Source organism: Mirounga angustirostris, unplaced genomic scaffold (assembly GCF_029215605.1).
Source record: "Mirounga angustirostris isolate CCGP_5_RB_7025 unplaced genomic scaffold, mMirAng1.0.hap1 SCAF_9, whole genome shotgun sequence".
NCBI lineage: Eukaryota > Metazoa > Chordata > Mammalia > Carnivora > Phocidae > Mirounga > Mirounga angustirostris.
Window position 1 is genome coordinate 101,123,826 of NW_026991717.1, and position 16,597 is coordinate 101,140,422.

The 16,597-nt window shown below is 36.1% G+C and overlaps 1 protein-coding gene across 6 annotated transcripts in view; it reads left to right on the forward strand.

Moving 5' to 3' along the window:
- The window catches only part of KTN1 (kinectin 1), a 110,496-nt gene that overhangs the window by 44,192 nt on the left and 49,707 nt on the right, over positions 1-16,597 (forward strand). For all 6 annotated transcript variants that reach the window (XM_045900920.3, XM_064571092.1, XM_045900921.3 and 3 more), the window contains exons 6-11: positions 4,864-4,980; positions 7,062-7,202; positions 11,285-11,391; positions 12,195-12,327; positions 13,697-13,784; positions 16,207-16,373. In XM_045900920.3, the coding sequence (XP_045756876.1) occupies positions 4,864-4,980; positions 7,062-7,202; positions 11,285-11,391; positions 12,195-12,327; positions 13,697-13,784; positions 16,207-16,373 (753 nt within the window). The remainder of the gene's footprint in view (positions 1-4,863; positions 4,981-7,061; positions 7,203-11,284; positions 11,392-12,194; positions 12,328-13,696; positions 13,785-16,206; positions 16,374-16,597) is intronic.

Here is a 16,597-nt window from a genome sequence, read left to right on the forward strand (position 1 = left end):
TGCTGTGACTGACTAAAATTTGTAAAAAAAAAAAAAAAACCCAAAACAAAACACCACCCCCTCCCCGCCAGAACAAAAGACAATCCATGGAGTTAAAATTTAATTTCTCATGGGTCATGCTCATGTATTATCATGTATACTATGTCATACTGGGAAAGGTGACAAGTTTTCAGATGTTACTTGTGTGCGATAAGATGACATGGTATCTGATATTCAATATTAGATGCTGGACTTAATTGTTATTATTCTAAACACACACATACACACACTAACACACACACACACCTAACCACTCACCTGCTTTAAAACCACAAGTGGCTTCCATTTTTTCTTCAGTCCAAGCCATCCCCCTCACCTGATTACCTCCAGTAGTCTCCTAGTTGATGTGTCTGTATCATTTCCTCATATAAGGCTAATTGAATTCCCAGTCTAAATTGTTCATCTGCTATTCTTTCTCCTAACTATGTGGACTTTCTTGTCATAGCATTTATCATAGCATATTAAGTCTGTCTATACTTCCGAGGATCTATTGACAATGTGTTTTACCACTCTGGCATTTTATAATGTAGTATGCTTGTTGGACGGTCTCCACATGGTGCCAGCAATGGCCCAGAGTAAACAAGGTATTCCAGGGTTAGTCAGGGTATGTGTCGTAACTGCGTGTGACTTTGGATACAAAATCAGATTATTCTGTTGCAAGAAGCTTTCTTGAAATTCTTAATTGAAGAATTTGCACTTTGGTTTACTTTAATTGGGTAAGTGTGTATCTTAAAAGTGTTCTTAGTTATTTGTGGGGATAAGGGAAAAGCCTCCAGTTGAAGTTACTATGCCTGATGTTTGAAATTACTGCTTTTTAAAATTGAAAATAATTGCTTTAAGTGTCCTCATCTGAGGATGTTGGTGGTGATTTATGCGGGCAAGAGTAATTATTTTATTGTCTGAGGGATAGCTTTGAACTCTAGAGACTAGGTGGTAAATGAACCTCCCCTTGACAGCTGTTTTAGGCAGGCCAAGGAGGAAGTCGGGTACTCTTAAAGATAGTGTTTTGAAATAGAGTATTTTGCAACTTCACATTTTTCTCCATCTTTGGAACTGAGCTTTCTTTTAAAATTTTATTGTTCTGGGTTTCTCATGGAGTGGTTCTGTTCTCATCTGCAGGGACTCAGTATCTTTGGTAGGTCCTCTGTATCTGCAAAAGTAAGTTTAGTTTCCCCTTTTCCTGTCATAGAAACTGTCTTGGTCAGACCTTTTAATAGATGGCAAGGTTCCAGGTATAAATAAATCCCCACACCTAATAAAGATTGCTCCAGGTAAGGGTGAAGATAAGTGCAGGAGCTCCAACATAGGATGGAGATACAGGAGTTAGAGGACTTGCTGACCAGTTAGATACGGTAGCTGAAGAAGAGTCTAGAATGAATGCTTGTTTTTGCTCTTGAGTAACTGGACAGATTGTGGTGACAGCGGTATTTATGAACACTTTGCTGAGGAGGAGAGAGTAGAGGATTGTGAAAATTTTTAGGAGGTTGTTTTAGGCATCCTTTGGATCATTTAAGTGGGTATATTCATTTCACAGTCGAATATATGTTTCTCTGGAGTTGAAAAAAGATCACTTAGGGTGTGACTTAGGAAAGTAATCTGCTATCACCAATACACATGGTAAATGTGTATTAGACCAGAGAGGATGTGGGGAGTGCTAAGAAAGTTCAAGAATGAGCCCTGAGAAACACCAACATTTAAAGGGCGGGGAAAGCCACCACAAAAGGATACTGAAGAGGAGGAGCAACACCAGGAGACAGTGGAATCACAGATGCTTAAGGAGGATAGAGAGTTCAGGGGTGAGGGGAAAAGGCAATAATGACATGCTTTAGAGAGATTAAGGAGGATTAGGATGGAAAAATTGGATTTGATATCCCCAGTGAAAGCAGTTTCATTGGAGTATTGGACTGTAAGTAAGTACTGAATAAATAGGAAAGGTGACCGTGTGTCCAGTTTGAATAACCTTAGATGGGAAGAGGAGAATAAACGCTAAAGGGGTTGCGTAGTTGAAGAGGAGATTTTATGTTGTGTGCATGTGTGCACGCATGTGCCTTTATCTTTAAACTACGAGCCATTTGTGTTTTATATTAGACCTAGGTTAATATACTGGGTTCTAGAGTCAGATTTCCTGGATTCAAATCTGAGTTCTGCCACATTGAGATTTATTTGGCCTTAGGTAAGTGACTTAACCCCAGTGCCTCAGTTTCCTTATTTCCCAAATGGGAGTGATAATCAGGTTTTGAAAGTTAAATGAAATAATATACAGTAGGTGCTCAGAGTTCCTAGCATAGAGTAATTGCTCAAAAATGTTAACTGTTAATGTAATTATTAGTAAGAATGATATTTTAGTTGATTATTAATTTCTTAGTGTTGGCCTTTAAATACACTTGCCTCAATTATATGATTTTTTTTCAACTTTATTAACTCTTGACTCTATGCTATATAACAAGAGGAAGTCTGCCTACTTAAATTTTTTCCTACACTTTCTCCTTTTTGCCTCTCAGCTTTTGTTAATTATAGCGTTTATTTATCAGATACTTAGAATATTTAATATTTTGTGACTGTAATTTTCATGTTTGTTTTAGTCATAATTTTATGGGTTAATGGTGGGTTTAAAGCTTGATAACCGTTCTTTTGCCATAGTCTCTGTATTCATCTCTTGGTTGGCTAAAGTTATTTTTCCTGGAATTTCTTCAAGAAGGGCTCATAGGAACTATATTTCCTTAAAATGCTTTTTTGTTATTATATTTGAATGATAATTTGGTGGGGTATAATATTTCTGGGTTTCACTTTCTTGAGAATTTTTCATGCTTGCTTTACCATTCCCTACTCATATAGCTGGATAGAGGTCTGAGACCATACTGAATTTTGCACTCTTCTCATGTATTTTTGTCAGACTATGCTCTCAGAATAAAAACATCTTTTGGGCAATCTACCCAAGTATTTATTATTTATTGGACTTTTCCAGTGTCCACCCTACTGTACAAACATCAAGGGATTCAGCTTCTTTTAAGTTCAGTAAATTTAATATGGTTTTGGCCTTGACTCCTGTGTCCTCCCTCAGTATTTCTTTGGATAAAGCATGTCTTTTCAATCATGAGATTTGTCCTTTAGCATAATTGAAATAATGGGTATCGATTACACATATACTAAATCTTTGCCTATTGTCTTTATCTTTCACATTTTAATCCTAAAAAAAAAAAAAAACTTTTGGTTTATTTCTCTTTCTTAATTACTTTTCTCCATCCTGGACTCTCTGTCTCTTACTGTAGTTCAGCAGTGTGTCTTTTTCTGTTCTCTGCTTCTAACTGGATTGTATTTCTGAGGTGGTGTTACTTTTACTTCCACTTCGGGTTTTGCCAGCTCATATTTCATCTCCTTCTCTGGTCTTTTCTTTGAGCTTATCTTTTCTCGTGAGCTCTGTTCTTTGCTCTTGTTTTTCCAGAAATGACTGCTGTAAGATTTTTAAAAGTCATGGCGATATTTTTTAACACAGTTTTGTCTGTTGTTTTACAATCCTTTTTTGGTGATTTTTTTTTCACTTGTCATTTATTTTTGTTATTTTCCTTCCTTTTTTCATGTGTCTTGCATAGACCCTGTTTTCTTTTCTTTTTTTTTTTCCCAAAGATTTTATTTATTTATTTGACAGAGAGTTCAGAGGGAGAAGCAGGCCCCCTGCTGAGCAGGGAGCCCATTGTGGGGCTGGATCCCCGGACCCTGGGATCATGACCTGAGCTAAAGACAGATGCTTACCCGATTGAGCCACCTAGGCACCATGACCCTGTTTTCTCTTTAATCAGCACTCTTTTAGCGAGGGCGTTCCTCTTAGATCAACTCTGTGCCTGGAGATTGATAATGACAGGACCAAGGCTAACTGCTGTTTTCCTCAAGCTGTGTGTGAGAAGTTCTTTTAGCCTTTCCATCTTCCCAGATAAAAGACTTCACTCTTATGGGGCACCTGGGTGGCTCAGTCGGTTAAATGCCTGCCTTCGACTCAGGTCATGATCCCAGGGTCCTGGGATCAAGTCCTGCATCGGGCTCCCTGTTCAGTGGGGACTCTGCTTCTCCCTCTCCCTCTGCTGCTTCCCTTGCTTATGCTCTCTCGCTCTCTCTTTCTGCCAAATAAATAAATAAAATCTTAAAAAAAAAAAAAAAGACTTCACTATGGAGTCTCACTATAGAGAATTTCTCTCGACTCTTCCTAACTAGCTGCTCTCTTTGTAAAGTTTGTATGATTTCTTCTTTCTTGCTTCTTGAGCTTTCCTTCCAAGAAGATTCCTACCTTCTTTGTTCCTGATGTCAAGTGGAAGATTGTTGGATTTTCCTTTCAGGATATGCCGGTTAATTTCAGAGAACTAGGCACTGGGGTACTTCTGTAGTCTAATATATTTTGACAGGGTTGTCAAGCACTTGTATTTGATCTCCACTACTTTTGGCAGTCTTTTCTGATGTTATGTTTTGATATTACAGATGATTGTTTCATTTTGGTTGTTTGCATTTTGGCTTCATATTCCTCTTTTGATCTTTTTAGGAGGAGGAGGAGGAGATTGCTATCTTGACTCTGGGTTTAAAACTGGAGTCTTAGAATTCTTTGTAAAAAATTTATTTATTGGTTGATATGTGTCCTATTGTATGCATCAGAATATAGAAAGATACAGTGACTTTCATGAATGATATTTCATTGACTAGTACTTGGCCATGATTCTACTTTATATATAATTGTGAACTCTGCATTGGTAAGAACACTTGATATTAGATATTTCATTTTCATAATTTTCATTAGCTCATTTAACTCTTACTAATTCTGTATTGATTTCCCAATTGTAGTCAAGTAAAGGAGAATTGACTGCAGTTGTACATCAACTTCAAGAAAAAGACAAGTTACTTGCTGCTGTGAAGGAAGATGCTGCTGCTATTAAGGATCGGTGTAAGCAGTTAACTCAGGTGAAGACATTCTTGTATTTAAGGGATATATGTTCTGAATCAGAAGCAGTGAAGGATTTCAGAAATTGTCTGTAATTATAGATTTAATTATTTGTATAGCAAATTTATACCCAGTAAAAGTCACTTTCTTATAGAATTGTGTTGGTGGTGTCTCACTTTTTCATGTTATAGCCTACAAATGAATTACAGTTGAATTTAAAATAACAGTGCTCCTAAATATATTAATTTCAAATAACAGAAGCATTTGGGCATTGGGGGCATGTTTCACTTGGATCTGACCTAGAATTAGTCTCTAAGGAAGCACAGAACTAGGTGTGATCTTGTTTAAATCCAATAAGATAAATGTGGAACTCTAATAGGTAATTTTATTTATAAAGGGTCTTGTGATATTTATAATTTTTAATCAATGAAGTTCTTCAGACCCCGGAAATTTTACTCTGAGAGGTAAAAACAAACAAAAAACCTTTAAAAAATTATGTAAAAATCATGTTAAATGATAAAAATTTCTAATTAGAAAATAAATCAGTCCTGGGGATATAATGTACAGCCTGGTAACTATAGTTAGTAATACTGTGTTATATATTTGAAAGTTGCTAAGAAAGTATATCTTAAAAGTTCTCATCATGAGAAAAAAAAATTGTAACTATAGTGGTGATGTTAACTAGACTTATTACGGTGATCATTTTGCAATATATATAAATATCGAGCCATGTTGTATACCTTAAACTTATATAATGTTCTATGTCAATTATATCTCCAAAAAAATTATGTAGACTGAGAACGTAATTGAAATTCTATGGAAAATGTGGTCTTATTCTTCTTGGGGTACTGTTTCTCCTTTTAGGAATTAAATACAGTAAATGAGGTTTTTTATCATTCATGAAGCTACTTGATGACATTGTGAGGATGGCCTCATTTGAATATAAAACCTTTTATGTGAATTTGAAGTAAAAAGTTAATGGAAAAACTTGGTCAGATTAAGATTAATCAAAGTTGTTACTAAAATAAGCATGTTGCCTTATGTGGCTATGGTTTTCTGACTATCATTTTAAAAATTAAAAAGGTATCCACTTCATAGTAATTCATTGAGCTATATACTTAAGATGTGTGTACTTCTTCCTAAGTGTATTATATACATCAGTATAACACTTTGCAGATGGACGTAAACTCTTCTGGGAGGAAACCATCAAGTACATAAAAGTTATAAATTTTGAGGGTGCCTCGGTGGCTCATTCAGTTAAGCATCCAACTCTTGATTTTGGCTCAGGTCATGATCTCAGAGTTGTGAGATTGAGTGTTGTGTCCCACGCTGGACGTGGAGCCTACTTAAGATTCTCTTTCTCCCTCTTGCTCTGTCCCATTCCCACCCCCCAGCCCCCGCATGTGTGCATATACTCACTTAAAAAAAAAGTTTTAAGTTTTTTGTGTCTTAGATGAGGGGGTATAAACTGATCATGCCTGCAGATAACTTTAAAGTTGGTTGGCTCTCTTTTACTTCGATAATATTTGCTCTAGGAGTTCGTGATAGTTGCAATATAAAATGAAATCACCCTTTTAAGATTTGACTTGGGAAAATAATAAAACTTGGAGTTCTGATTTTTTACTTTCCCTTATTCCAGTCTTCCATTCTGCTATGAACATGTCTTTTTCTTTTCTCTCAGGGAAGAGACTTCTTTTTTTCTCCGCTAGGTTATTTTTTTAGGCCTTTTCTAAACCCTAAAAGCTAGTACCTGCAAATAATAGAAAACTAATTGTTTTGCCTTAAAACTATTCTTTCTTATACTCAAGTTAGACTGTAGGATTTATTCTAGGTTCAGCTCTTTAACTCAGACCAGAAAGTGCATTTGGAATAAGAATAAAGAGAACAGCAAAGTGTTTATGAAAGTAATTGGTACAGGTGGATGCAGGTAAGATGCAGAGACAATTTCTTTTTTAAACCTTTGACCTCAAGCATGTACTTATTTCAGAATTCATGATTGTCTTGTATCATTTTTACTGATGCTAAAAATGTTTATTATAATCTTATGGTACTTATTTTTTTTAGTAGGTTTTCATAATTTTTTTTTTCTGGTTTATTCTAGGAAATGATGTCAGAGAAAGAAAGAAGCAATGTGGTTATAGCAAGGATGAAAGATCGGATTGGAACATTAGAAAAGGAACATAATGTATTTCAAAACAAAATGCATGTTAGTTATCAAGAGACTCAGCAGATGCAGATGAAGGTATCTTTTCATTTTTTGAAAACAAAATGAAACTTTGCATTCATTAATTAGCAGACTTTAAGTGCCTAATATGTGTAAGGCTGTGTGCTGGGCGATGGTACATTGGCTAAACTGGCTCCCTGTCTGTAAGTGAGCACCTTTTCGAGCGGGGGGATGAGGCAGAGGCTAGAAGCTGACAAGTAAATACTCCATTACAATATAGTAGTCCTGCCTTATCCCCATTTCACTTTCGGTGGTTTCAGTTACCCATGGTCAACCATGGCCTGGAAGCAGATGATTCTTCTGACATATTGTCAGAAGGTCAGCAGTAGCCTAACACTGTGTCACAGTGCCTATGTCATTACCTCCCATCTCATCACGTAGGCATTTATTATCTCGCATCATCACGAGAAGGGTGAATTCAGTACAATATGTTTTGAGAGAGAGAAATCACTTCATGTAACTTTGATGACAGTATATTGTTATAGTTCTATTTTTAGTTATTAATCTCTTAACTGTGCCTAATTTATAAATTAAACTTTGTGATATGTATGTATGTACGTATGTATAGGGAAAAGACATAGTATACCCATGGTTTAGTGCTCTGCAGTTTCAGGCATCTACTTGGGGGTCTTTGGAAGGTATTACCTGTGGGTAAGGGGGGGGATTACTGTAGAGGTAAGCAGTGGGTGCTTCGGAACCATTGGGTTGGGGAGTAGGGAAGATGAGGATTATAGGGAAGTCTTGTTAGAAATGATATGCAAACTGTGTTGAATGTTTTAAAACAATTAGGCATTATCAGATAAGAGAGTGAAGAAATGGGTACTGGGTTATTACTTGGTGTGATTCCTTAGTCCCATCCCTAGAGGTGATTATTGTTCATTGGGTCTATTTTGGGGCCCAGGATGTAGCTTTTTAATGGGTGCATCCCAGGTGTTTCTGATAGAGATTGCTTAGTGATAATAGTTCATGAGAAATGCAGTAGGAGTTGTGTTTGGAAATCAGGGCTAGAATGAGGAAAAGATCTAGAGATGTAAATAGAGGCCCTGTCTTAAAGGGCCTTATATACCTGAAGACTGGGGAGCCAGTCTTCATTAAAGGAGTTAAGCAACTCAGCAGTGTGATTATATTAGTATTTTTAGTTATTACTCTGGTAGCAGTGTGGAGAGTGGAACAAGATAATTACAAGGCTTTTGCAGGAATCCATGTCCTAGAACAAGGGCCTAAAATCAGATGTTGACAGTGAGGGGTTGAGTTTGAGTGATCCAGAAGAAAGAGTTAGTAGATGGGGGGTTGGTGATGGAGTGGAGGAGAGAGCAAGAGAGAGCTGATAATGAAGGATGACTTCTAAGGTTTTGGCCTAAGTGACCGTCTCTTGGCTTACTTTTACCTCTCTTCTTTGAGCGTTTCAGAAGGTTCAGTTCTTACTGTCTTTTCTACATACTGCTTGTTTCCATGATTCCAGTTAAGTCTGAACCAGTGGTTGGTTGGTTTGTTCTTTCTCTAAGATTGAAATACCATTTTTATCATTGATGAAGAACATGGTTTGGGTCGGCTTACCTAGTGGGGTCTAATATTCCCCCTATTTGAGCTTTCTGGGCCAGTGATTTTTTTTTTTTTTTTTTTTTTTTTATGTTAGTCACCATACGTTACATCATTGGTTTTTGATGTAGTGTTCCATGATTCCTTGTTTGCGTATAACACCCAGTGCTCCATTCAGTACGTGCCCTCCTTAGTACCCATCACTGGGCTAACCCATTCCCCTCCCCCCTCCCCTCTAAAACCCTCAGTTTGTTCCTCAGAGTCCGTAGTCTCTCATGGCTCGTCTCCCCCTCCCCTTTCCCCCCTTCATTTTTCCCTTCCTACTATCTTCTTCTTCTTCTTCTTCTTTTTTTTTTTTTTTAACATATAATGTATTATTTGTTTCAGGGGTGCAGGTCTGTGATTCATCAGTCTTATATAATTCACAGCGCTCACCATAGCACATACCCTCCCCAATGTTCATCACCCAGCCACCCCATCCCTCCCACCCCCCACCACTCCAGCAACCCTCAGTTTGTTTCCTGAGAGTATCAGTGAGATCATATGATACTTGTCTTCCTCTGATTGATTTATTTCGCTTAGCATAATACCCTCTAGTTCCATCCACATCGTTGCAAATGGCAAGAGTTCGGTTTTTTTTTTTTTTTTGATGGCTGCATAATATTCCATTGTGTGTGTGTGTGTGTGTGTGTGTATATACCACATCTTCTTTATCCATTCATCAGTTGATGGACATCTAGGCACTTTCCATAGTTTGGCTATTGTGGACATTGCTGCTATAAACATCGGGGTGCGCGTACCCCTTCGGATCCCTACATTTGTATCTTTGGGGTAAATACCCAGTAGTGCAATTGCTGGATCATATGGTAGCTCTATTTTCAACTTTTTGAGGAACCTCCATACTGTTTTCCAGAGTGGCTGCACCAGCTTGCATTCCCACCAACAGTGTAGGAGGGTTCCCCTTTCTCCGCATCCTTGCCAACATCTGTCGTTTCCTGACTTGTTACTTTTAGCCATTCTGACTGGTGTGAGGTGGTATCTCACTGAGGTTTTGGTTTGGATTTCCCTGATGCCGAGTGATGTTGAGCACTTTTTCATGTGTCTGTTGGCCATTTGGATGTCTTCTTTGGAAAAATGTCTGTTCATGTCTTCTTAGGCCAGTGATTTTTTGAATTATTTCCATTGCTAGCTGATGCTTCAATTTGGAAGTTCTCGTCATCACCTCTAATTTAACATATGTCTAAAATCAAACTCTTGCTTTTGATTAAGTTCTTATTTTCCAACATCTGAGGCATTATTATCCTTATGCTTGAATACTTCGCCTTCTCTCTCTTGCTCGGTTTACAGTTTTTTTCTGAAATCTTTAAGATACTTTATTTCAAGGTACTCTTGCATTCAGTTCTTAGACATCACCTCAGTTTATTATTTCATACTGGCATAATTATAGTGGCTTTTCAGTCTCTCATTTCCATTCTACCATGTAAATAGTATCAGATATTTGTTTCTAAGATATTATTTTGATCACATTGCTAGTCTCATGCTGAAAAATTTTAAATTCTTCTTCACTGCTATCAAAGTCCCAGTGTTTTCCACAGAAAAACACTAATAGCAAAGAAGAAGTGAATGAATCTGTTGTCAGGTTCTTACAGTTTCCACTGCTTTGTGCTTTCATTTGACCCAGTCCTCTATCTTTCTAACCCCCAGCCATTTGATATATTTTTTTCCCATTAGTAAATGGGTTATTGAAGAACTGATTTTCCTAGTCTCAAGTGATTTTTTTCTTTTCCTTAATTGCTACTTATATTAATTTGGAAATTAGTCAAGTATTTGTAGTACTCTTATTAAGGGTGGAAGGTGATTTATTTTTTCTTTTAGAGAAGCCAGGATATAGGTTCTATGTGATTTGTTCTCTGAAAAATAGATATATATACTTTAATTTCTCTCAGTTAAATAGTTTTCTTAAAATTATTAAGATTATTCCACATTCTAAAATGAGACCTATCCTTATGGGAATATGAGATTCAGTATTCTTTCTCTTGGTTCTGTAATTCTGAGATAAGAAATAATTTTAGTGAGTAGATTTTTGCGTGATGAATTTGCCATCTATTTGGTTATAGCTCAGTTTGTAACTTAATATAAATGTGTTAAACATATTTTCAGTTTTTAAACTTTGATTACAAATCTTTCATTGAAAACTGCTGACATGAAATTGATACAGAATCAAGATAGGGTTATTCTGTAGGAGTCTGTTGGGTAGGAGGGAAATTCTAAGTCTTTTATTTCTAAAACAGCATTTCTGTTTGTATTTATTTTACATTTCCAGTATGGTAGCCGCTAGCATCCACTTGCATTCTTGAATGTTGTGGCAGCTTGTATTTACTTTGCATTCACCACAATAAAAATGTAATTCATCCTTTAAATTTGTTTATATTTATTTGAGAAAGATGGTCCAGACTTCATTCTTTTGATTCTTTTTACATTCTCATTATAATAAAGTTTCTTTTAAGTTCATTTTGGCAGTCTTTGTTTCTAAAAATCTTATGTTTGTAAAATACTTTTAGTTCCAGCAAGTTCGTGAGCAGATGGAAGCAGAGATAGCTCACTTGAAGCAGGAGAATGGCATACTGAGAGATGCTGTCAGCAACACTACAAACCAGCTAGAAAGCAAGTATGTTTCCAAATGCTTTATTTTTAATTGAATGGCAGAATATTTTCATTGAATGGCGGAATATTTTCTTGGACCATCAAAATGGTGTTTGATAGTGTTTGGTTAGACTTCTGTGTTTTACGTTTGTTTCTAAAATGAATTTTCAAAAACAATTTTCTTGCTATGTGAAGAACCTCTTCAGCTAAACTCTGTGATAAATATTAGTGCTAGCAGTGCAACACTGTCTACACATTTATGAAACTGAATATTTAAGTTTTAAAACATCTATCCCCTTTAACAGTAGTTCTTAAACTTCATTATTCTGAAGAGCATCTGGCATTTCATTAAAAAAGCATATTCTTGAGTCCTACCCATAAAAGATTATGATTCAGTGGCTTTGAGGTGGAGCCCAGGAATCTGCATATTAAGACATATTCCTTGTGATGGTGATGAAATTGGCTCTGGGCTTTCCTTTGAGAAACTGCCTTAGAGAAGTGTTAGTCGCATGCTTACAAGAATAAGCACTCTGATTTTAATAGATTTTCAGAACACCAGTTTGAGGGTGACACTGTTGACTTATGCTCATGAGTATGTAGCCATCCATTTTTCTTGATTATGGTGATTTTAGAATTTGTGTAATTGTTACCAGAATGATTCAGAGATTATAGTCAACCAGACTTCATTATTAGTAGTCACTTAAAACATTCTCTTTTCACTTGGCTGTAAGTGGAATTACTCAGAAAAACAAATATCAAATATGTTTTGTTTATTCTTTTTATGTGTTTGTAATAATAGGAGGTTCCTAATCCAGTTACTGTTTTCAGGCAGTCTGCTGAACTAAATAAACTACGCCAGGATTATGCTAGGTTGGTTAATGAGCTAACTGAGAAAACAGGAAAGCTACAGCAAGAGGAAGTCCAAAAGAAGAATGCTGAACAAGCAGTTACTCAGTTGAAGGTGATCTATTCCCATCTTTATTTATCATTTCATAAATAATGTAGATATTATTTTTTTTATTTATCTTTATCATTTCATAAATAATGTAGATATTCAGTTCAGGGACCTAAATATGTATGTAGGTTTGAGAAAGGTAGTTTGAGGCTTAAAGGAATCTGTAGTCTAAGTGTTTTGCCTGTGTAGAAGCATGTGCAGTAATGAGAGAATTGAATATAGGCTTGAATCTGAAGTTAAAGACTGAAGATAGGAAAAATAAAATTTGCTGATGGACAGATACAAACAGAATTTCTTCTTTGGGCAGTTAGGGTTCACATGTGTGAGGCAAAAATCAAGTGGTAAAAATTACCTTTAATATTATTTATCATCCATAACTTGGATTTTTCAGTAAGTTCACTAGAGCATATTTTTCTTCCAGCATTGGAATAGATGATTTTCCTTTGCTTTAGCACAAGACCAAGAAATGCTCCAGTAGCTTTCACTTGAGCCGTAGTATTAAAAAAATCACAGTTTCTTTAGATACCAGAATGGTACTTAGTACCATGAGAAGCTCCTGCTGAGAAGTGATGCATGTGGGGTTGCTCAGGCTACAGAGGAATAGATTTGTTTCTTTTGCACCTTATAGCATATGCACATTGAGTAGAATGGTGAATAGAATTGTACTTTCCTCCTTTTACTGGGGAGAGGATTTATTGAACATATAGTTCAATTTGTGTAAGTCCAGTGTATTAGATTCCTTCCTGGGTCATTGGTAGAATCATACCTAATACCAGTTCCAGAGTGGTAGGGGTTAAAAGGACTTTGAGAATAATTGAATGTGGAAAATAGTGCAGTTTGTTTTCTTGAAGTTTTTATGGGTCCCTGTGGGAGATTGATATAATTGTCCTTTTATTCAAAATTTGTCTTGCTGGTGTGTTTACTGCTGGCACTTATAAATATGGAAGTTCCATATGGATATGGATAAGCAGATAAATGATACTAAAGACCATAGTCATCATTGAAGTGTTGTGCTCTATCTCAAAATTTGAATTTTAGGTTCCTACTGGGGTTTAGCAGTAAAGATACCATCCTGTCTTTTGAAAGCCTATCAGCTGAAGAAAATAAAAATGGGAAACAGATCATAGCTAATAGGTCAGATATATACATAGTAGTAGCTATAGTGATCTACCTGCACAAATATTTGGTTTTTGTAAATCCTGCATTTTGGAGGGTAGAATGACTGTGGCTGATATCTTTGTATAAGTCTGGGCATATCTGCATATTTTATTAATGTAGGAGACTGATGGAATAAGCAGTTTTATGACAAGAGTAAAGACGATGCCTTTTTTTTTTTTTGAAATCCTGTGACTGTGCTGACTTAACCTTTTTCCAGGTTCAGCTACAAGAAGCTGAGAGAAGGTGGGAAGAAGTCCAGAGCTATATCAGGAAGAGAACAGCAGAGCATGAGGCAGCACAGCAAGGTAAGGGGAGAGGTATTCATGTAAATTTAGTATATAGTCCTGGGTTAAATTTTCTCCCCTCTCTATATACGAAGAAAGTATGATTTGACCTTTTTGTTAAGGCCAATAAAAATAGCTTTTGCACTTTCGGAGTACCTTTATTTTTTTAAGATTTCTTAGAATTTCTAAAATAAATTCTCTACTAGCTTTATCCTGAAGCATTAAGTTGCAGATAAAATTATAGTTTATAATAGGGTAATAGGAACCTAGTTTGTGTGTTTTCGTTTCTGTAGTTATTTCCTTTGGTTCCTTGATTACCTCTTTATTTTTTGTTTGTAAGGAAGCACTCACTTTCTGTATTGTGAAGAGAAAGTAAGAGCATTACCATTTCAAATAGTTGACTTAAAACAGTCTACTTAAATGCTAAGTTTCATTACTTATTCTTAATTTGATGACTCCATCTGGGAGATAATGGAGCTTGTATTGTGTGTTATTTGTCTCCATTACTCCTTTTCTCCTGTAGGAGTCAGTGTAGTAAATTATAGTTCCAAACAGTAGGATAGATCATACAATTTTGGCTTTTTAGATCTTTGGTTTCCTCTGATTCCCCATGCCTACCGTCCCTCCATTCCCGTATTTCCCTTTGGTTCCATATTTAAATATACGCAAGATACTTAAAGGCCTTTTTCTTTATACATAAAGTTTATGTCTATGTTAAGATACATTAGCTTATTTTTTAAAGTTATATTTTTTATTTCATCAATGAAGCACATATGAATTTTGACAAAAGAATTGAGCTATAAACTATATTTCTCTATAAACTATGTAACTCTAAACCATAAAACCTCACTCTCACCAGAAGCAGTCATTTTTGCTTTTGGTATTCTCCATCATATTTCTAAATACACATACTATTTGTACACATACTGCTATCTCTTAATAGGTATCTGTTGACTTTTATTTTGGGGAAATGAGGTTTTAACTCCCACACCATTCCTCCCACCTTCCCCTCATTCTACCAATATGGTTACACATACTTCTTGATCATGTCAGTATTTGTTGTTGACATGATTATGACAGTGTAACTCAGTCCTGAGCCAAGAGAAATATTAAAACTGCAGTTGTTCTCATGAATAATGTTGTTTAATTTCTTGAGCTAATTATTGCTTTATGTTTTTAAGTTGTTTGATCCTTATTTTATGATTTAAAATTTTACCTATGGTTAAACTCTAACCCTCTCTCCTCTGCCCACCTCTCAACATATGAGGTAGTGGAGAGTCTTTTCAGTTTTTCCTTCTGGAGTCCTTCGTCTTCCTGTTCCAAGACTTGTGTGTTTTCTAGGTTGGCTCCATAGCTGTCTTCCTGAGACTGTGTTCTGGATACTGTCACCACCAACTTTCTTGCTTTCCTCCCTCGTTTAATCGCGTATCTTTTAGTTCCATGAGAGTATGCCTTTAAGTACATTGGTTAAGGCTTTGCATATCTGAAAAGGTTTTTATTTTTTCTACCTTCATGCTTGATTGGTAGTTTGTTTGGATGGAGAGTTCTAGGTTGTAAATAATTTTTCCCACAGAAGTTTGAAGGCATTAATTCAGTGTTTTAACTTTCACTATTGCTGGTAAAGAAATAATTATGCTCTTCTGAGTTCTAATCCTGGATATGACCATTATGTTTAATTATAAGGAGTTCTTTTTTGAGTTGTGTTTCATTCTGTTAATCGTGTCTTGTTATGGCAGTAACATCTTAAAATATGCACACACACGCATTTTCTCTTTTTCCCTATATTTGCCTCTCTTCCTTGGTGGTAGTGGTGGTGGACTTGTTTATTTTATGGGGCCAAGAGGTAACTCTTATGATACCTAGTATCTCCATTTCCCGAGCCTTTCCAGATTTCCTGAACACCTTCCCCTTCCAAGTTAGTGATTATCTCTCCATTCATTTTATCTTAATTTCTGGATTTGGAGTTAATTTGATTGCATCAAAGATAGTTTGTGTTTGTTTCTCATTTTCTTTGTTGTTTTGGGGTCATTGCTAAGAAGAGAAGCAGACAGAAAAGTTGTACTTCGTTCTACACCAGGACATTGTCAGCCATCAACATCTTTCTCTGTTTTCCAAGTAGGAAAGTATAGGGAATTTATAAGAGATTCACTTGATAACTTACTAAAGTGTCTTTGGGGAAATAAAGAATGCTTTCAAGAAATGATACAATAGTTTTAAACATTCATGTGCCATTCACTTAACACATTTTTGAGTATGTACTGTGTACCAACCCTTGGACACTGCTCTGGATATAGAGAAAAGGCAGTTCTGTTTTCAGAAAGCTTACATCCTGAGGAGAGATTCAAGGAATTTTTTTCTGGAGGAGATGATACCTGTGCTAAAGATGAGTGGTAGTAACCAGGCAAAGGAAGAGAACTTTGTAAAATACTATGTTTTGTTACAGATTTACAGAGCAAATTTGTGGCCAAAGAAAATGAAGTACAGAGTCTGCATAGTAAGCTCACAGATACCTTGGTATCAAAACAACAGTTGGAGCAAAGACTAATGCAGTTAATGGAATCAGAGCAAAAAAGGGTGACCAAAGAAGAGTCTTTACAAATGCAAGTTCAGGTATCTAATTCTCTCTCTCTTTTTAAAAAATAAAGGTAGGCAGTGGCTGGATGTGTCTCTGTAGAAGAGAACGGATAGTCTACCTTATCCTAATTGTGTAGTGGTGATGAATAATTATAACTTAATTTTTGAGCAGTTGTCACAGTATGGTGTGTTTGAATATGTGCTTAAAGATGTCCTCCCAGTCTTAAATTCTTTGTGTTAGATTCGGGGCAACACAACTT